This window comes from Phascolarctos cinereus, unplaced genomic scaffold (assembly GCF_003287225.1).
Source record: "Phascolarctos cinereus isolate Bilbo 61053 unplaced genomic scaffold, phaCin_HiC Scaffold_726;HRSCAF=1367, whole genome shotgun sequence".
Taxonomy (NCBI): Eukaryota; Metazoa; Chordata; class Mammalia; order Diprotodontia; family Phascolarctidae; genus Phascolarctos; species Phascolarctos cinereus.
In genome coordinates this window covers 270,135,992-270,158,092 of record NW_027556098.1, presented here as the reverse complement: position 1 = coordinate 270,158,092, position 22,101 = coordinate 270,135,992, and the positions used below count along the sequence as shown (strand labels likewise).

Genomic DNA, 22,101 nt, shown 5'->3' with positions numbered 1-22,101 from the left:
AATGAGAGGTTCTATTGCAAGTGGGCAAAGTTGACCTTGAAGTCACTATTAGTGGCATCATTCACAGAGAGCAGGCCACAGAATCCAGTTCAAATTCTACCCTTACCACAAAGTAGCATAGTAAATAGAGACCTGAACTTGGAGTCAAGAAGACCAAAGTTCTAATCCAGCCTCAGACATTAACTGTGTGACCCTGCGCTACTACCTTAACTGCTCTGTACCAGTTTCCTTATCTTTAAAATGGAGGGGGGGGGGGGAGGAAGAGAGAGAGAGAGAGAGAGAGAGAGAGAGAGAGAGAGAGAGAGAGAGAGAGAGAGACCGACCCACTGGGTGGACTTGATGGCTTCTGAGTTCCCTTCTAGCTCCAAATCTATAATCCTATGACCTAGTCTGGCTGCATGACCCAGGGCAAGTTTTACTTAACCTTGCAGTGCCCCAGTATACTCTCTAAGACAATAAATTCAATAGAAAGTGCCCATCTGCTTTTGTAAGAAATTCCTCACTAGGAGCTCTCTAGATCACTGAAATTGGGGGCTAAGTTTAAATATATACACATATATATACATATTTATGCACATCTGTCACTGAGATTTGATGGGATCAGATTCATGGTATATGGCTTTGGATAAGTATACTTCATTGTGAGTAAAGAAAATAGGGAAAAGGTGAGGGGAAGTAGATAGTAGCATTATATATTAAGAATGTATACTCAGGTGACAAAAGAAGAACCTAGGGGAAGAAGAAAAAAGCATGAAGAAGATTATTTGGGTGAATATCAAATAAGGGGGAGAGAGAAGTGGAAATGATACTAGACCACTTGAACAGAAAAGAGGAAAAAGATAAGAAATTCAGGAAATGGATCATAAACCTAGCACAGAAGAGAAGAAGTTGTGATAGGAGACTTCAAATAACCAGACATCTTTTGGAGTTCTATCTCTCCCAAAAGGAGAAGCAAAAAATTTCTTGTCATTTAAAAGGTGGAAGAAGCATAAAAGGAAAATTTTGCTCAGTCTCACCAACAGGGAAGAATTGGTTGCTGATGTAGAAATGATGGGAACTTTAGCATGGGAGTAATTAGTCCCTCATAGAATATGTGACAGAGGAGAGAAAGCGCCTGTATACTGGCATGCATTCTAGATTTGGGGAGAACAGATTTGAATGGTTTAAGAGGAAGAATAAGGTAGCAGCCCATCGACTAAAATTCAACAAGGGAAGTCAATCCAGGAGGGATAGGAACTGCTAAGGAGTGAAATGCTGAAGACATAAAGAAACAATTCCACTAAGAAAGAAAAATCGCAATTGTCTAGAAGAGGCTGATGGAGAAGAACAGGGAACTCCCCAATCAACTTTGATATAAATAAAGATATGTAGAGAAGATGGAGGCAAGGACAGGTAACAGAAAGGATGAATGCAAGAGTGTGGGACAGTACTATGAAAATTGCATCAGAGTGCTAAAAATTAGAGGTTGGGCTTGTTTTTCTTTTTTTTTTTAAAGGATATTTCTATTGGGGACAAAAGTAGAATCAAAGACTCTATCTAGCATCTATATAGCACTTTAAGGTTTACAAAGCACTTTATGAATATCTCATTTATTCTCATAATAATCCTCAGGGACTATCCTATTATGTTATTATGATCCCTATTTTATAGATGAGGAAAACTGAGGTAGGCAGAGGCTATGTGAGTTGCCCAGGGTCACACAGTTTGAAAGTATCTGAAGCTGTATTTGAACTTAGGTGTTCCTGACTACAGCTCCAGCACTCGATCCATTGCACCATCTAGCAGCCGATAGTCAAAAATAGCTGTTGATATTTAAAATCAATACTACCTTTACCACTGTGAAGGACATGCCAAAGTACCGCCCTAACCCTCCATTCAGAATCCCTATCCTTCAGTCCCAGGCTAATTGAGGACTTTCCTGACCACTGCCCTGATCCTTCATAACCATCCATGTTAGCTCCACCCCTCCATCCTATTCTTCCATACTCTTTCAATGTACCCTCTGAAACCTGTTCAACTGTTAAACTGCCTTTCATATTATATTCATATTCCCATGCCATCCTCTCTCCCTTTATCCCCCAGGGCCAATAAATAACTTGGTATACATTTTTGTTTTATTTACATATTTTACATGTTGTTTTTCTCCAAAAAAGAATGTAAACTCTCCAAAAGCAGCGTCCACTGCTTTTGGTCTTTATTATCCCAAGCATCTGCTTGTAACAAGTGCTTTATAACTACTTGTTGAATTCAACAAAAGGGTACAATTGCTTCTCAGGGTGAACGGGACAATGAAAATGACAGAAAAGTTCTGCTCAATTCTGATTTTGTTCCTGTTTTCTTGCCAAGGAAAGGACCTTTAGATTAGACAAGACAGAATCGAGATGGCTATTAGGGAGTTGACACTCAAGATAGTCAAGGAGATAATTAGTGATCAATCAAATCAACCAAAAAGTGTTTATTCAATGTAACAACAACAAAGCGCTTGGCACTTGTACTAGGTACCAGGGATAAAAGTACAAAAGATGAAATAATCCATACTCTCAGAGAGCTCACATTCTAAAGAAGGGAGACAAAATGGGGGTGGGAAGAGTGTATATGTATGTACACATACATACACACAGCATAAATGCAATGTTAATAAATACAAGTACATGTTGTTTAGTTGCTTTCAGTCATGTTCAACTCTTCATGGCACCTTTTTGGTGTCTTCTTAGCAAAGATACTAGAATGGTTTGCCATTTCCTTCTATGGCTCATTTTACAGATGAGGAAACTGAGGCAAACAAGGTTAAGTCACTTGCCCAGGGTCACACAGCTAGTGCCTAAGGCCACATTTGAACTCAGGTCTTCTGACTCCAGGCCTAGCACACTCTCAACAGAGCCACCTAGCCACCTCTCTTCCTCTCTTCTACAAAAATATATAGATTAATTAAAGTAGTTTGGGAAGGAGGAAATAGTACTTGGTAGGAAGGGAAATCAGAAAGGCTTCATGCAGAATACTGTGCCTAAGCTACAGAAGGAACATGATTGCTGTCTTCATGTAATTAAAAGGTTTCAAATATTTCAAAGGCTATTATGTGAAATGGGGGGGGTAGATTTGTTCTGCAATAGGTAGAAGCTGTAAAGAGGCAAATATCAGCTTAATGTAAAAGGAACCCCACCCCCCCAACAATTAGAGAATGGACCACCTTGGGAGGCAGTTGTTCCCCTTCACTACTTCACTAGAGGTCTTTGAGTAAAGGTCAGACAGTCTTTTTTGAGCGTGGATAGAAGACAAAAAGGGAACTAGATGATTACTAGGGTTCTTCCAATTCTGAAAGTCTATGAAATTGTGAAAGGCAGGAAGAAGAACTCAGACTTGATGTTCCAGGCCATTAAGAATCCTTGGAGGTTCTTGAGCAGGAAAGGGCCATGATGGAAAAGGGAAAAGCCAGTGAGAAAGCAACAGAGACAGGAGGTACAATGTCATGTGGGAGAAACAGAGAACAGGCCAATTGGGCTAGAGCTCAGAGGGCAGGTGGAGAAGTAATGTCCAGTGAGGCTAGAAAGACAATGTGAGACCAGGTTGTAAATGGTTTTAAAAGCTAAAGAGTTTATACTTTGAATGAGTGAATTAAAATAATTTATTGTTTACCATGTGCCAGGTCCTGTGCTAAGCACTGTGAATACAAATACAAGCCAGCAAGATAATCCCCGCCTTCACACTAATGCACTGGAGGAGTTGTGAACTGATCCAACCATTACAGAGAACAATATGGAACTATGTCTAAAGGGCTATAAAACTATATACACCCTTTGACTCAGCAATAACCAATGCTAGATCTGTATCCCAAAGAAACTGGAAAAAAAAAAAAGGAAAAAACCTATTTGTACAAAAATATTTATAAAAGTTCTTTTTGTAGTGGCAAAAAATTAGAAAATGAAGGGATGCCCATCAAGTGGGGAATGGCTGAACAAGCTGTGGTATATGATTGTAATGGAATATTATTGTGCTATAAGAAATGACGAGCAGGATGCTTTCAAAAAGAACTAGAAAGATTTACACAAAATAATGCAAAGTGAAGAGAACAGAACCAGGAGAACATTGTACACAGTAACAACAACATTGTACAATGAGCAACTGTGAATGATTTAGCTATTCTCACAATACAATGATCCAAGACAATCTCAAGACTCATGAAAAATGCTATCCTGCTCTAGGGAAAGAACTGATGGTATCTGAATACAGACTGAAGCATACTATTTTTCACTTTCTTTCCTTCTTTCATATTTTGTGGTTAAAATTTTCTTCCACAAAATGACTAATATGGAAATATGTTTTATATGACCACATATGTATAACCTTCATCAGATTGCTTACCGTCTCAGAAGGGGGAAAGAAAGGAGAGAAGAAGAGAATTTGGAACTCAAAGAAAACAAATGTTAAAAATTGTTTTTACATGTAATTGGGGGAAAATAAAATTCTACTCAAAAAAAATAGATGATTAAATAAATGAATGAATGAACTGAGACAGGAAAAAAAAAAAGACAATCCTTGTCCCTGAGGAGTTTACATTCTAATGGGGGAAGAAAACACAGAAAAGGATAGAAAGGTAAGAGGATGGGGGTTCATATAGTATAACATGGCTGGAAAATGGCCATGATCTCTCCACCTTACAGCCCAAGTTCCAATGAGCAGAGACCAAGGTCTTGTAGGAAGAGAATAAGAAAGATAACCAGAGACCAGGTGGCAAGATGTTGGCAATGCACAGGAAGGAATGTGGGCAAAATAAGGACAGAGGGCTTATGAGAGGTAAGTGAGGAAGATGTCCTGGATGGTGGGCATTTATAAAACACTTTAAAATATATAAAGCACTTACAGGTATTGTTTCATTTGAGAATCCCATTAACCTAGCAGTTAGTGAGTAACTAGCTTCCTTTGATAAATTCAAGTCACGTGACCCAAATGAACTATATCTTGGATCCTGAAAGAACTGGTGGATGTAACTGCAGAGCCACCATCAGTAATATTTGACAGATCATGGGAAAAAAGTGAAGACTAAAAGGTAAATGTTATCCTGATTTTCAAAAAATGGAAGAAAATGGAGTCTAAAAACTAATGGCCAGTGAGCTTGACTTCAATTTTACAATGTTACTAAAAGACATGGAAGCAGTGATTACAAAGAGTCAGTATGGCATCATCAAAAAGGAAGCATGCTACAAAAAATGTAGACAGAAAAAAACAAAACTAAACACTATAAAATTAGATTGGCCAGGCATGGCTCCAGAGCTGAGACAATGTATCTTCCTCTTTTCCTTGCAGTGCTGGGAAACTCTAGGTATAAAATGTTATATATGTTGTTAGACCATTTGATGGAATATCCTGAACATTGTTTTTTCTTTTTAAATCTCTGTTACAGGAGAGGAGGCTTGCTGAAAGGGTAGGAAGAATACATTTGAAAATAAATGTGATTTAAAAACAAAAGGTATCAATGAAAACGAGCAAAAGGAGAACTTGATAACTAAATTTCCTTTACTGACAAGGTTACTAAACTGTATTCAAGAGAATATGGTAACTATAGTTTATCAGATTTTATCAAAGATTTGACAAAGTATCTGGTGTTATTCTTGTGGCAAAAGTATGTGAACTAGATAATAGTACATAAATGACTAGAAATTGATGAAGGAATGAATGAAATAGCATTTAGAAGTCAAAACATGAGTCAGAAATGTTACCTAACAGTTAAAAAAGCCAACATGATGTTAGGCTGCATTAAGAAAGATATTGTTGTTGAACCGTGTCAGACTCTTTCCTGACCCCATTTGGGATTTTCTTGTCAAAGATACAGAGTGGTTTGCCGTTTCCTTCTTCACCTCATTTTACAGATCAGGAAACTGAGGCAAACAGGGTTCAGTGACTTGCCCAGGGTCACACAGGCAGTAAGTATCTGTGTCTTCAACTCAGATCTTCCTTACTCTAGGCCTCACGTTATATCCACTCTGCCACCTAGCTGTCCTGCATCAAAGGCATAGCTTCCAGTAATAGGGAGGTAATAGTCCTGCTACATTCTGACCCAGGGAGAGCACATCCTGAAAGAACTGGTGGATGTAACTGCACAGCCACGTCGTGTATTGTATACTTCTGTGTACCACAGTTTAGAAAGGGCATCGGAAGGACAATTTCTCATTTCTCAGCTGGATATATCACTCTGGGACTTCCCTTACTTCTCTACCAAATCCCAGGAAGTTCATTATTGGGAAAACCTCAATTGCCTCATAAGTAAAATCTTATCAGCCCTGAGAGTCCACTTTATCACCCTCTGACAGGATGGTGGAGCCCTGATCCCCAAACCCCCATTTAAGTCTGAGCTCTGCTCAGAAATCTCATTTCTCATCTAGCTGTACTACCCTGGAGCTTCCCTGACTTCTCCACCATGCCCCCAATTTGGGTACCTTCTCTCCTCCCCTTCCACTTTTCAGCTTCCTGTTGTGTGTTGTCTTTCCCCATTAGATTGTAAGCTCTTTGAGGGTAGGAATTATTTTTCTTTTTTCATATTTGTATCCCCAGGGCTTAGCACAGTGCATGGCACATAATAGGCGCTTAATAAGTTTTTATTGACTGATGTGGATAAATTACAGAATGTCTAGAGTAGAGCAATCAGAATGGGAAGGACCTTAAGTGCATGCCATTCTACAATCACCTGAAGGAACGAGGGACAATAAACTTAAAGATAGAAAACTCAGAAGGAACATGATTGCTGTCTTCATGTAATTAAAAGGTTTCAAATATTTCAAAGGCTGATATGTGAAATGGGGGGGGTAGATTTGTTCTGCAATTGGTAGAAGCTGCAAAGAAGCAAATATCAGCTTAATGTAAAAGGAACCCCACCCCCCCAACAATTAGAGAATGGACCACCTTGGGAGGCAGTTGTTCCCCTTCACTAGAGGTCTTTGAGTAAAGGTTAGACAGTCTTTTTTGAGCGTGGATAGAAGACGAAAAAGGAACTAGATGATTACTAGGGTTCTTCCAATTCTGAAAGTCTATGAAATTGTGAAAGGCAGGAAGAAGAACTCAGACTTGATGTTCCAGGCCATTAAGAATCCTTGGAAGTTCTTGAGCAGGAAAGGGCCATGATGGAAAAGGGAATTAAGAAAAATCAGCCTGGCAGTAGTGTACAGGACACATTAGAGAAGAAAGACATGGGAGAAAGGAAAAACAGCACAGTGCAATGCAGTGTTGGATTTGGAATCAAAGGGCCTGGATTTGAATCCCAGCTTTGATAGTGACTACCTGTATGTCACTGGGCAAGTTAGGTAACTTCTCTAGGCCTCAGTTTTATAATCTATAAAATGGGGAGTGGGGGTGGGGCTAGACAACTTCCAAGGTCCTTTCTAGCTCTAAATACAGGATCTTCTTGAGTTGTCTTCCCTATTTAAGTCTCAGGCCATGGGATCATAACTATCATTCATCTGAACTTTTCTAAATCTGCTATTTCAACGATTATTAATTTACTTAGTACTTTAAAGAGTGTACAGTGTTCTATATGATGATTTTGGAGTCTCACAACAACCCTATGAAGTTATCTCCATTTTATAGATGAAGAAACTGAGACTCATTGGGATTAAGTAATTTGCCCATTGTCACACTGCTACCAAATGTCAGAAGATGGATCTCAACCCGGGTTTTACTAACTCCAAGTCAAGCCCTCCATCTACCATGCCAGCCTAGCCATCAATTCATGACAGATTATGTCCATCTTTGTCTTCTATAGCAGTCACCAACGCTAGAATAATCATAATTTTCTCCTAAGGTTTTATCACTTCTCTTTCATCAACCAAGTCTTCCTTGTGGGTCAGAATTGTATATACAGAGTAGCAGATCTCTTCATCACTTTCTTTACCTTCTAAAAGATTAACTTATCAGCAAGACAGATCAGTAATATTATTTTTAAATCATAAAAAAAGAATGTTTCAAATGCTATGATTTGAGTGGAAAGCCCAGGAGAAGATGATTATGTATCATCTATTGCATCTGCAAAGAACAAGATGCCCTTCCCAGGATAGGCTCCTCACTTCTAATCTCATCACCATACTGTCAACTGAAGCCTGGAAACCAGTTCCCTCAGCCTCTTCTCCCCTCTGATTAGAGTACCAAACTCCTCCCAAAGCCTTCCTTTATAGGGGCAGACTTGCAAGTTCACTCTACTTTGCATCTGCAGCTCTGTCTGGTTTCAACTCACTGGAACACATGTCCCTGAACCAGGTACCTATCCTCCCCCACCCCAACTCCACAGCTTTGAAGCCTCCTTTTACATATTGTCTTCCCCCAATAAGCTTTTGAGGGCAGAGACTGTCTTTTTCTTATTGGTATCCCCTGCCCCACCCCCACCCCAAGCTAAGCACTGTGCCTGACACATAGTAGGCACTTAATAAATGCTTAAGGAATTATTGAATGAATTGATGCATGTCAAAGTATCATTTCAGTCTACCTTTACGCCTGAAACCTGGTCCAACACTACCACCAGTCAGGACAGGGAACCAATTCTTTGCTTACCTGAGTAACTGCTTTCACTTGGCCAGTATTCACAGTGGTAACAGGAGTGGTGACAGCTGTCTCTGCAATCACATACTGACCCTGAGGAATGGCCATCATTTGGAGCTCAGATGCTGAAAAAGAAAATACCCACAGTTCAGTGGTTTCATAGTTTAAAATGACAGTTTACAGAACTAAATGTTTTGTTGGTAGCAACATTCCCCATAGAAGCTGCCTGTTATAAGCCTCTCAGGAAAAAAATAAAGACCTGAAATTCCATACCCTGTAGGTTGTTAGGTGACAAGGAATCCAAGAAAAGACAGAAGAGGAAGCAAGAAGAGGGTAAAAGAAGCCACCCAGCCAAGTCTTGGGGTCTACTGCTTAAAGACCACAAGAGGAAGAGCACAGAGATGCAGCAGGCCCATGGTACCAGAGCAGGAAATGACTGGCCCTTCTTCCAAGAAAGGTAACAGCCCATAAAGCAGACACAGGCAATAAGTCCTTCAAATGGGGATTCTGAATTCAACAATTCAAGAGAACCATGTAAATAATTACCGAAGATTGAACAACCCACAACTAAAAAAAAAACACTCTATTCTCCTCAATAGGGCTTATTATCATTGCTTGTTAAAAAAAAAATTGGAGTAATTTTTACTAGCCAAGGCGAAACTGTTAGTTGCAGTAAACAAACAAGCCCCCCATATGCGGGGCTTGACTTTGCCATCTATGGGGAAACAATAAAAACAACCAAATGACAGAAGTCAAATAGAGTTAAGAAACCATTTTTCAACTAAGGGCCATGAATGAGTGCCAAAGGAAGGGCCAGAGGTAGAGCACCAGAAGGAGAAAGAAAGAAAGGGTACCCTGTTATGGGGAATGGAAAGAAAGGTCGCTATGTCTTGTTCGCCCAACTCTTGCAGCTTGTAACTCACCCACCTCTCCAATCTACCAGTTCTGCCATCATCACATCCCCTTTCTACATCTAGCGGATAAAACTGTATAGTCAGTCCACGCACAGAATAATCAGGACCACTTTCATTCAACTTAATTCAGCAAAAATAGTTTATGCACCTTCTATGTGCGAGCACTGTGTTAATGGAGGAAATTCCAAGCTTAAATAAGGCATGGCCCTTGGACTCCTGGAGCTGAATAGGGAATAAGACCCCAATATCATAACACGTAATATTCCATGATGGGCCTGATATTAGATTCTACGTCCCTCATCTGAGAAGCAGGCTAGCTAAATTTAGACAAACTCTTCATTCATCAGGTTGGGCTCAGGGTGATGAATTTTTCAGCTACAACAGCTCCTGATGACTCTCTGCTAAGACTCTCTGCTAAGTTACTGGGTGGGAGGAAGAGTGTCATCAGTGGAACATCTAAGCATTTTATCAGAGCTCTGATAAACCTACAATATTTAAAGTATTATAGGAGAAACATATGGGCAATCTCAACAGTCAGTGCAGCTTTAATCAACTAAGGTTTTTAAATGCACTATGACTTTTGGGACACCCTGTATTAGAGAATAGCAAGACAATGTTTTCTAAGAGGGTTAAGGAAGAAGGTCTTTATCAAGCAGGGGAATCAGGAAAGATTCCTTGAAGAGGTAGGCCTTGAGTTGGGCTTTAAAAAAATAGGAGTTCTCAAAGTGAGATGACATTCCAGATATAGGGAAAAGTATAGGTAAGTAAAGTCACAGAGGCAGGAGAATACAGGGTAAAGAGCAGAGAATAGTTCGTTTTGGCTGGAACACAAAGTACACAGAGAGGAGGGATATGAGATAATGCTAGGAAGGTAGAGAAGGGCAAAATTGTGGAAGGCTTTGAATACCATTCATCTATAATGTTATAAAGAGAATTCCTATGTCTGTTAGGCAGTCCAGACTTAAGATTCTACACTATACAATGTGGTTAACATACTCAAAAATTGCTTATCCCTTCATAAACCATAATCTTAGATAAAGTGAGTCCCATCATGAATGCCACTGTCATGAGTTCAATACCCATGTGCCACTGCCCAAACTTCTTTGCTAAGAACTTAGCTCTAGAAATTTGACTAGCATCGGCTTTTCCTCTTCTCATCCACACTATCCTGAGGCAGGGATGACCCTGAACCTTACAACAACAAAAATAAGAGCAGTTCACACTTACATGGGGCTTTATAAAGAGTTTTATACATGTTAGATTCTCACAACAACATTGTTAGGTGCATGGTACAAGTAATAATGTCTCTACCAACCTACACCTGGTCTCTATAGTTGAAACCATGACATTACTTTTAAATCTTCCAACTGTTTCAGCTCTCATTGGTGTCCAATCATTTGCCAAGTCCTGTTAATTCTACCTCCCCAAAATGGCTATCAGAGAGAGAAGAGAGGGGGAAAAGGGCAGCCACTTGGGTAATGACCACATTAAAAGGATGGAAACCAGATGAGGAGACAGTGAAGGAAAAAGAGAGGCATTTAGAGAGATCAAAGGAGGACCTGAAGCGGGTGATGTCTCTAAAGCCAAGGGAAGAGAGAATATTGAGACACTCAAAAGCTTCAGAGTGACTATAAGGACTGAAAAAAAAAAGCCATTCATCTCCATGACTAAATCATTAATAAACCTAGAATTCAATAGAGCATAGTGTGCAGAAGCCAAATTGCAAAGAGTTTCAGGAGATAATGGAAGAGGAGCATTAAGACACCTTTTTCAAGAAGGTTGTTATTGGTCAAGTGGAGATGAGTGGAATGGTAGCTACATAACTACAGGACTTTCAACAGGGACTGGAAAGGCTAAGCATGTTTATAGAGAGATGCATAGGAGTCAGTGACAAGAAGGACATTAAAAATGGATAAATGGACAAAATGACAACTCCAAAGGACTCGTGATGAAAAATGCTATCCACCTCCAGAGAGATAATTGACGAACTCTGACTGCAGACTGAAGCACTTTTTTTCCCCACTTCTTTAATTTTCTTTCTTTCCCCCCTACTACATGGCCAATATGGAAATATTTTTTGTGTGACTTCATATGTAATGGTTATCATATTTCTTGCCTTCTCAATGGATGGGAGAGGGTGTGGAGAGAATCCAGGCCCAGCACTCTATATCCACTGTACCAACTAGCTGCCCAGAGTCAGTAAGACCTGAGTTCAAATCCAGACTCAGACACTTACTGTGTGACCTTGAGCAAGTCACTTAACCCTGGTTTGCCTCAGTTTCCTCGTCTGTGAAATGAGGTGGAGAAGGAAACAGCAAACCACTCCAGGATCTCTGCCCTATGTGGGATCACAAAGAGTCAAGATGACTGAAACAACTAAACAACAACAAAGCATTTATTAAGCATCTGTCACACGTGAGGCACAGTGCTAAGGACAGGAGATACAATGCCAAAAACAAAAACATTCCTAGCTCTCAAGAAGTTCACCTTCTAAGTGGTCAGTCCAGTCAGTAAATAAATATTTGTTAGATGCTTGCTACATGGCGGACACTGTGCTATGCACTGAAGATACAAATAAAATGGCAAAAATATGGTCTTTGCACTCAAGGAACTCAAACTGTAATGGGGGAGACAAGAGGCAAATAACAATGTACAAACGAGATACATACAGTGTAAATGGAAAGCAATTCCAAGGGAAGGCCTCTTTATGAAGGAGGGATTTGAGATGAGTCTTAGAAGAAGCCAGGAAAGCTGAAAGATGGAGATGGGGAAGGAGAACATTCCAGGCAGGAGGGACGGCAGTGAAAAGGCAAGAAGTCAAAAGGCTGAGTGCTGTGTTTGAGGACCAGCAAAAAGGCCAGTGTTGCTGAATGGTGGAGCACCAGGAAGGGAGTCAGGCATAAGATTTAAAATGTAGGAACAGGCCAGGTTATGAAGGACTTTAATATTTGATCCCAGAGGTAATAGGGAGCTACTGGATTTTACTGAGTAAAGGGAACAACATGGTCAGACCTGAGCTTTAAGAAAATCCCTTTGGCAACTGAGTGGAAGATGCATTAGAGTAGGGAGACTTGAGTGAGGCAGGAAGACCCAACATAGCAGGCTACTGCAGTAGTCCAGGTATGAGGTGATAAGGTCCTGCATTAAGGTGGTGGCTAGGTGAATGGAGAGAAGGGGATATAGCTGAGAAAAGTTGTGAAGGTAGAAATGACAAGAATGGACGACATACTGGATATGGGGGGTGAGTACAAGTGAGGAATTAAGGATGACAATGAGGTAATGAGCCTGGATGACTGAGAGAATAGTGGTTCTCTTGTCAGCAATAAGAAAGTTGAGGAGAGAAGAGGCTTTAGAGGGAAAGATAATGAGTTCTGTTTTGGAAATGTTGAGCCTGAGATGCCCACAGGACACCCTTTTAAATATGTCCAAAAGGTCATTAGTGATGTTCAAGTGTAGCTCAGAAGAAAGACTAATGTTAGATATGTAGATTTAAGAATTATCTACATTAAAAAACTGCACAAAAATAGAATCGTCTACATAGAGATGATTACTGAATCCTTAGGAGCAGGTAAGGACCAAGTGAAAGAATAGCAGAAAGAAGAGTAGAGGGCCAAGGCCTGATCTTTGAGGGACACCTCAAATGGGTGTGCCCTATATGAAATTTGCTAAGGAGAATAAGAAGAACAAACAGACAGAGTAGCCATGAAAACCTAGAGAGGAGAGTTTCCAGGAAGAGAGGGTAACCAGCAATGTCAAATACAGTAGATGTCAGGAAGGTTTTGGTAATTAAGAGATCAGTGGTAACCTTGGGGGGAAAAAACAGTTTTAGTTGAATTATAAAGTTGGAAGCCAGACTGCAGTGGGTTTAGAATCAAGTTAGATGAAAGAAACTAGTAGCACCTAGTGTAGATGTCTTTCTCAAAGAGTTTAGCCAAGAAAGGGAAGAGAGATATAGAGATGGTCAGGATTTTTAAGGGAGGAAGAGACATGCACAGTAGGCAGTAGAGAAGGACCCAGCAAATACAGAGAGACTGAAGATTAAAGAGAAAGCAGAGGATCACAAAAGAGACAAAAAGAAAATGAAAGGAGATAGAATCAAGAGCGCATGTTGAGTGGTTTGCCTTGGAAAGGAAAAAGGCACTTCAACATGTGACACAGGTGAAGGAGGGGAAAGTATGGGAAAATGTCTAGGTGAGATGAGAAGGAGGGAAGACTGAAAAGCTCTCAGCAACTGGCCTCAGTTTTTGAGTGAAGTATGAGGCTGGGTCCTCAGCTGAGAAAGGGAGGGCGTTTGCTAGCAAAGACAGTGTCAGGAGAGGGTGTCGGAGAGAAGAGATACCAAAACTCTGTTTCAATTGAGAATGTTTGAAACAGACAAACTAATATGGGTGAAAATAGCATGTACATAGTAAACAACAAATATATACAGACTAAGCATATGAGAAGGGGAACAGAGAGAACATTAACAAAGGAAAGGATCAGGAAGAAAGCTAGGGATCCTTGTGATACAGAGGCAAAAGAGGGAGCATTCCAGGCATGGTGGACAGCAATAACAAAGGCATACAGAAGAGATAAAGCTCAATAAGCAGGCTGTTGGGCTGCATTACACAATGTGGGAGGAAAATAATGTGTAATCAGGCCAGAAAGATAAGTTAAAGCCATGTTATAGAGGGTTTTAAATACCAGGCAGAGGACTTTATTCTAGAAGCAAAAGGAAGTGAATGAAGATTCTTCAGCAAAGCAGTGACATAGTCAATACTGTGTTTTATCAATATCATTTTGGTAGTTATATGGAAGGGAGAGACTTGTGGCAGGGAAATTAATTAGATGGCTATTGTAATAGTCCAGGCAAAAGAAGATGAAGGTCTGAACTATGGTGGTGGCCATGTGAATAGAAGGGATGGATGTGGCAAACAGTGGCAGCAGAATCAACAGGACTTGGCAACTGACTGAATGTGGAAGAGGGAGAGATGAGTCAAGGATGACTCCAAGGCTGTGAACCTTTGTGCCTGAGGGAAGACAGTGTGTGCCCTTAACAAGAAAAGGAATGTCTCGAGAAGGGATGGATTTGTCCCCAAATACAATAAGCTCATTATATTTTCAATTTCCACCCATCTGGATTACTGCAACAGCCTCATAACTGATCTTTCTGACTTCAATACTGTCCTTCCAAACTATCCATCATATACTACCAGACATCTTGCTTAAGTATAGATTTAGTAATATCAGCATAATATCTCCCTATTGCCTATGCTGCAAAGTACAAGTCATACCATGGAATTCAAGGCCCTTCACCATCTGCTCTCTTCCTCCCTCCCCTGCCCAAGCTGTCTAGCCTTCTCTCATACTATCTCCCTTCCATGTACTCTACTGGCTGACCAAACTGGACTATTGTCATTTACATATACTATGTACTTTCCTATCTTTTATGTCTTTGCTTAAAATATCCCCTATCCCTAGAATATCCTTTTTCCTTCTGCTGAATTAATACTCAGCCTTTAAAGCCCAATTCAAAGGTCATCTCCTCTATGAAATCTTCCTTGATCCTCCCCAGGATCATTTTTTTTCCCCATCAGGCATCATATTGCTCTTTCCTTTCCTCTTATGCACCTATTATATATTATTTTGTATTGTAACTATCTCTATATACCCCATACATGTCTTATCTAAACTTTGTATCTCACCAATTACCTAACACAGTGTTCTGTATGTAGTAAGCACTTAATATTTGCTAAATTAAATATCCATTTTATAAATGATCAGAGATGTCAAGTGACACGTCTAAGGTTACACACCTATGAAACTGCAAACTTGGGAATGAAATACAGGTTCTTAGATTCTAAATCTGGTACTTTTTCCACTACTTATGATGAAATCTTTTCTGGCTAATTATAATTATGGATCTTAACATCAGAAGCAAAGTAAGAAAAGCCAACAGACCTTTATTTTTAGACAACTTGGTGAAAGTTAGATAAAATGCAACTAAAAGTGATGTGACCAAGAAGACTGTGGAATAGTTGCTTTCTGAAAACTTTCAAGTCCAAAATCTTTTTTTAAAGGGGGAAGAATTATATTACAGACACAGAATGTGATAGGTAAAATATGCAAATCCTTGTCCCTACCAAATTAGGCTAAGCTTTTCTCTAAACCATACTGAAACCATCCTTGAGACATTAGTTGCCTCCAGGGACTAAAAGCTTAGGCTACTGACATCACTTCCTTGTCACCTGAGTACAAAGCAAACACGAGGAGTTCCAGGTGTTCTCTCTGATCCTTGGCTGATGAAAAGCACTGGGCAATTGAGGCAAGGGATCTTCACTCAGTAAAATCAACTCAAAGCATCCTCAATGTCTATCCTTCTTGAATAACCTTCTCCTGAAATGGCTAAGTAAATCTCCTTTTCTTAACTGTTGAGTGATATATGAGTGTCTCCTTTTGTGACAATATTGAATCTCAACTATTGGGAAACAGGCCTGAATCAGGCCCAGCGCAGAACATGGAGTAATTAATTACAACTGATTACACAAGATAAGAAGACAGAACCCCTGTGCAAGGCTAACCTCATGAGTTAACTCCAGAAAATGTTAATATTTATACCAGTATTAAGTGATTCGGCTCTCAACCAACTCCATGCATCCCACCCACTCTATATAAGCAAAGTCTCAGACTTGTTTCAGGGTCTGATTCCCCCATGGTAGCAGTGATTCTACCCAAACCTGTCAAGATCCCACAAAAAGGGGCAGGTAGTGATTCTGCTCAGACACAATGAAATAAAGGAGGTGGTAGGATGAGGAATTATACAGGAGTAAAAATATTCTGAATGCAGGATAGAGGGCCATAGTCTAGAAGGAACAGAGCATCAGGTATACTGGAAAAGAAGCTGGAATCTCAACAAGAGCAATTCCCGTCCTCCAAATGTTACTCAGAGCAAGGAAGTAGCTTGGATGACCCCACAACCCCCCAATGCAAGGAAGTTGAAGTTGCCCAGAAGCTCAACCTCAGGGGTCTGTGCAGCAGTGGAAGAATAGGAACCAAAAAATGAATGATGAAGAAAAAAGAAAAGCTGAAACAGCAAAGTATCAAGAAAAAAGGCCTGAATAAAAATCTAACATGCAAGCACCAAACCAAGACACAGAAACATTAAAACATTAAAAAGAGGGGGGGGGAGATGAGTAAAAGTTTAAAGAGAAACCAACATATTAAACAAATAATATGAAAGAAAGAAAATCAATATTGCCTAATGAAAGTCAGAATCCTCCAGAGATCATGGAATGGCAGCAAGAAATTCCAGAATGGCTCAAAAGAGAAATAAAATTCATAAAAGAAATTAGAAATGCATTTAGGCAAAAAAAAATTCTTGATGTATAATTTTAAAATACAGATAAATATCAAAGAAGGAAAATATGAACACATGACAGAGAATTTCCCCCAAAGAACAGAAGTTAAAAGAGAGGGACAAAACACAAAACTACCAAAGTAGAAGAGAAATTAAAGACTACAATATTAAAAAATACATAAATTCTATATAATCCAACATATGTGACCTTGAAAACAGGATATACTGAGTTAAATAACTTAAGGATTATAGGTTGCCCAGAAGAACATGACAATCAAAAGACCAGACTACCATAATGAAGGAAATAATACAAAATTATCCACAACTTCTGAAGACAGGCAACAAACCACCAATTGAAAGAATCCATGGATGCCAATTAGAAGTCCAAACATGTCAAATTCTGAGATGTGTAGTAGTTAAATCAACAATTTCAAGAAATCAAACCAAAACCTAGAGGAACCTAGCTCCAACACTAAACAGTCATTCCTTTATTGTAACTCACGATAGCTACGGAAGGAGCTCCAGGTATTAGGTAAATATGTGTGCTGCACTGATGAACTCTGCTGTTGTTGCTGCCCTTGTGCTGAAGAGCTGGCTTGCATATGAGAGGGGCTAAGCCCTGGCTGAGACTGCTGAGTAGATGGACTCAGTGGCTGACCAGCCACCTAGAATTCCAGAAGAGAAGAATATATTAGCTTACTTTGCAGTACAGTTTCAAAACACAAACTTGTGAATTAAAGAAATCCAGTATGAATGACAATATTGCTGAAAAGACAGAGCTATTCAAGCAATATTAATTTTGGTAAAATAATAATTAATAATGAACAATGAGTTATAATTAAGCTGTCAAAGGAATATTCTTTTGAGTTTCTAAAAAAAGAACAATACTTTTGTTAGGGAAACAAATAAACATGTAATTATCTCCATTACTAAGGTTAAATGACTTTAGAAATTAAGTCATTTAACCAATAACTGAAGTTAAATGACTTGTCTATGTCACATAGCTAATCCATAAGGGTGGTCAAACTAGAACAAGAATCTTAGCTTCCTGGATTCAGGAGGACCTGAGTTCAAGTCCGCCTCGGACACATAACACTTACTAGCTGTGTGACCCTGGGCAAGTCACTTAACCCCATTGCCTAACAACAACAAAAAAAAAAAAGAAAGAAAGAAAAACAAGAATCTTAGCTTCCATTATTCTGCACTCAATCTTTTCATTTAATAGCAGTAAAGAGATAGAATTCAATACCATTTCAGTGTAAGGCTGAAAAACAACTATGCACAGACACACATCAAAGGAATATTCATATCCTGTGAGAAAGAATAGAAAAACTATCAAACAGCCACAGAGGGAGGGAAGGAAAAGAAATTTATTAAGAGCATCTATGTGCTGGGCACTGTGCTAAGTGCTTTACAAATATTATCTCATTTGATCCTCATAAGAACTCTGCAAGGCAGGTGCTATTATTTTATAGTTAAGAAAACTGAGGCAGACAGATTAAGTGACTTGCCCAAGATCACACAGCCAATAAATGTCTACAGTTAGATTTGAACTCAGATCTCTCTGAATCCAGGCCCAGCACTCTATTCATCAAAAAGCAAAAAAACAAATTCTTCTTTACAATATGCTATGACATCTCTACTAAAGACCTCTTCTATTGTCTCATCATGGTGTGAAGGTCACCTTGGGTTGTTAAAGAGCTATGCCAATGGAACATAAACTCTGGTAGGTCATACCAAAGCAGTTAACTTTGCAGTATGGTCCTAGTGATAGACTGCAAATCTGTTTTCTTAGGACTGGCCCAAGTTCAGACAGGCTCACCACCATTTTGACTAAAGATGAAATGTTTGGCCCCAGTTACTCTCAAAAGTCAAATTTATAGAACAATTACAATCTGTATTGTGAGGAGTATCCATACTGATAAAATTATAGATCTTTGAAGACCTGAAGTCCACTATTACAGGAACCATCTTTAATAGCAGAAGTAAATGACCACATCTAAATTTGTCTACCATCCCAGAGTCAATATTTTGACCAGTAGCTAAGCTCTTTAAATAAGATCCAAGGACACCTAATATTCCTTACTAATAATCATGATAAATGAGATCCAAGAATGCCATAATTGGATATGGTATCTCTTCAATCTCATTAAATTACCTCTTCATGGACTCTGAAGCCATCTTCATTTTGACCACCCTGGTGAGTAGATATGGAGAAAGTTACCTGGGATGAAGATGGAGCTGGGGTGGTAGGCTCAGCGACCTGGATGTGCTGCACCTGAATGGCATGTTGGGTATATGTCTGAGGGTCATGGAGCTGACCAACATCCACTGTTGAATGCTGAGACTGATGAGGTGAAGTGGCCTGGAGGAAAGCAAGGCAGTCCCAGAAATTAAATACTTGCTGATAAATAAGGAAAGCCTCTTTACAAAGAATAGTTCAGTTTGAAACAATGTCCCTCCAAAAATATAAGGGTGATAAAGGACCTCAACAATATCTCACTGCCCCAAAAGGCCTACATCCAAGCCAAGATAGAAAGCATGAAAGAGAATAGTGATTGCTTGAATAGGATATTAGGTTTTTATTACATATAACTTTAATATTATTAAATGCTGAGGAAGGAATACAAACTCCTGTTAAACTGAATGGGAAGAACCAAATAAGGGATAGTGAGGATCATGGAAAATTAAATGGATAACTTTGCTGACACAAAATTTAATAAGTTTTTGCATAAACAAAAACAATAGTAAAATTAGAAGGAAATAATTAAATGGGAAAAAAATCTTTGCAGCAATTTTCTATAACAAAGGTTTCAAATCCATAATATGTAAGGAACTGATTCAAATTTTTTAAAGAGCCATTTTGCTATAAATGGTCAAAAGCTATGTATGAATGGGCAGTTTTCCAAGGAAGAAATCCAAGCTATCAACAAACATATGAAAAATCATTCCAAACTACTAATAATGAAAAAAATTCAAATTAAAACAACCCTGAGGTTCCAATTCATACTCATAAAATTAGCAGAGATGACAATTATGGAAGGAACTATAGGAAAACAGGCACTCCAATGCACTACTGGTGTTGTGAATTGGTCTAGCCATTCTGGAAAGCAATTTAGAGTTAGGTACGAAGAACTTATTAAAAAGTATATGGGCATATTCCCCATGACCCACCAATACTACCTACTAGGTCTGTACACCAAGAAGATCAAAGAAAAGAGGAAAAGAAACAATATGCACAAAAGCATTTGTAGTAGCTCATTTAGTTCTTTTAAACAACTGGAAACTAAGAATGAACCCATCAATGGGAGAAGGGTTGAACAAATTATAGTATATGAAACCAATGGAATATTATTGAACTCTAAGAAATGATGAAAGAGACAATTTCAGAGGATTCTGATAAATATGAAGTGATACAAAGTGAAATGAGCAGAATCAGCAGAATAAGTTATACAATAACAACAACACTGAAAAGAAGAGAAAAATCAACTTTGAAAGACATAGAAACTCTGATCAAGGCCACAACCAAGCCATGATTTCTGAGGACAGAGGACACAGCATGCTTCCTATTTCCTGACAGAATGATGATGGACATAGAACAGATTACCGAAGAAGAAAGAAAGATTTTTTTGGACATAGCCAATGTTGAAATTTGTTTTTCTTGACTATGTATATTTGTTACAAGAATTTTGTTTTTCTTTTTGTCCCCATAGTGGAGAGAGGAGTATAGAGTAAAAAAGGGGTAGAGATAGTGTAAAGAAAAGAAGAGGAAAGAAAAGCCACTGAAGCATTTTTGAATGAACAAAAGAGAACAGAAAGAAAGCTAGAAAGAATCACAAATAAGCAGAATACCTTTAAAAGTTACATGCTGAATTTATTATATATTTAAAATTAAAAGCAAGGTATACATAACAAAAGATCTGCAGTTTCATGCACAGTTTTCTTTTACTGTTCTACTAAATATATGGAAATATTGTTTATTTAATGTTTAAGTCTAGAACTCTAAAAGTTAAATAATTTAAAAGTTTAACAAAATTAAAAAATAAAAACTATAATTGTCAACTCCTTCCTACTCCCAAACTGAATGAAAAGCTTACAGGGATCAAAGTTTCTTGCCTTTAATTTTTTTTCTAACTAAAAGGACTGGGAAGAGAGAATATTATTAGCTTGTAACTAATAATCCACTGGACAGCTGGATAGAGGGTCAGGCCTGGAATCAGGAAGACCAGAGTTCAAAAGTGAACTCAGACATACTTACTAGTTATGTGACCCTGGGCAGGACACTTAACCCTGTTTGTCTCAGTTTCCTTACCTGTAAAATGAGTTGGAGAAGGAAATGGCATACCACTCCAGTATCTCTGCCAAGAAAACCCCAAACGGAGTCATAAAGAATTGGAGATGACTGAAAACGACTAAACAACAACAATAATCCACTAGACAGTCAAGATGGGGTCTAAAGCAGTCACCAGCCAACGAGATGAAGTTATGCTATTAGTTATGGGGATAGGAATTTTCAGCATTTCAAATAGGGATAAATTTGTTCAGTTGTATCTTAAATCTACTTCCTCAGGTCAGGCAGTACAACAAACACTCTGATAGGTTTTCTTCATGTGGTTACTGTTACACAATAGAAATGGCCTACTAAACAGTCTCTTCTACAGTAGTTAAGATTAAGGTTGGTCTTTCTTTAAAAAAAAAAATCATCCCAAATCACTCTGGCTCTCATTGATTGGCCAACAACAGGTCCCAGGCCAAGCCCCATTTAGTCATCCTTTGGGCCCCAACTGGCTCGGAATGAATGTAAATAGCAATTGTTTCTGTTTTGGCCAGACACCCTGAGGGTCTTCCCCTTCCAGATTAATTTCTTTTTTTTTTTTTAACTAGTTTAAAGAGGCCATTTCTTGGCTCATTTCTTACCTAGCCTTAATCACTGAATGGGCATTGCCTTAGTCAAACTGAGACCTGGGAAAAATTAGCTTAAAAAGGCCAAGGTCCCCCACTGCATCCTGGGCCATCTCCAGTTGTCTGGATCTATATCTTACCACTGGACCCAGATGGCTCTGGAGGAGAAAGCAAGGCTAGTGACTCTGCACAGCCCTTCCCCACTTAAATCCAACTCATTTGCATGTCATGACATCACCACCCTGCTGTCATAGTCCTCTTCAAGAAGAAAGACAAACAACAACAGTATACAGCAGTTCTACCACACTAACAGGATCTTATCTGAACTGCTAAAACCTGGCCAAAATTTCTCTTCATAACTCCTAAATAAAACAGATCACCAAATGAGCCCTTTATCAATTCATTATAAAAATATTTAGCATTTACATA

The 22,101-nt window shown here is 39.0% G+C and overlaps 1 protein-coding gene across 2 annotated transcripts in view; it reads right to left on the bottom strand.

Annotated features, from left to right (window-relative positions):
• The window catches only part of PRDM10 (PR/SET domain 10), a 145,320-nt gene that overhangs the window by 5,246 nt on the left and 117,973 nt on the right, over positions 1-22,101 (bottom strand). The window contains exons 19-21 of one of the 2 annotated variants that reach the window (XM_020963794.2): positions 18,929-19,135; positions 17,273-17,435; positions 8,533-8,645 (exon numbers count right to left, since the gene is read on the bottom strand). In XM_020963794.2, coding sequence (XP_020819453.1) covers positions 8,533-8,645; positions 17,273-17,435; positions 18,929-19,135 — 483 coding nt within the window. The remainder of the gene's footprint in view (positions 1-8,532; positions 8,646-17,272; positions 17,436-18,928; positions 19,136-22,101) is intronic. The other variant, XM_020963795.2, reaches the window with a different exon arrangement.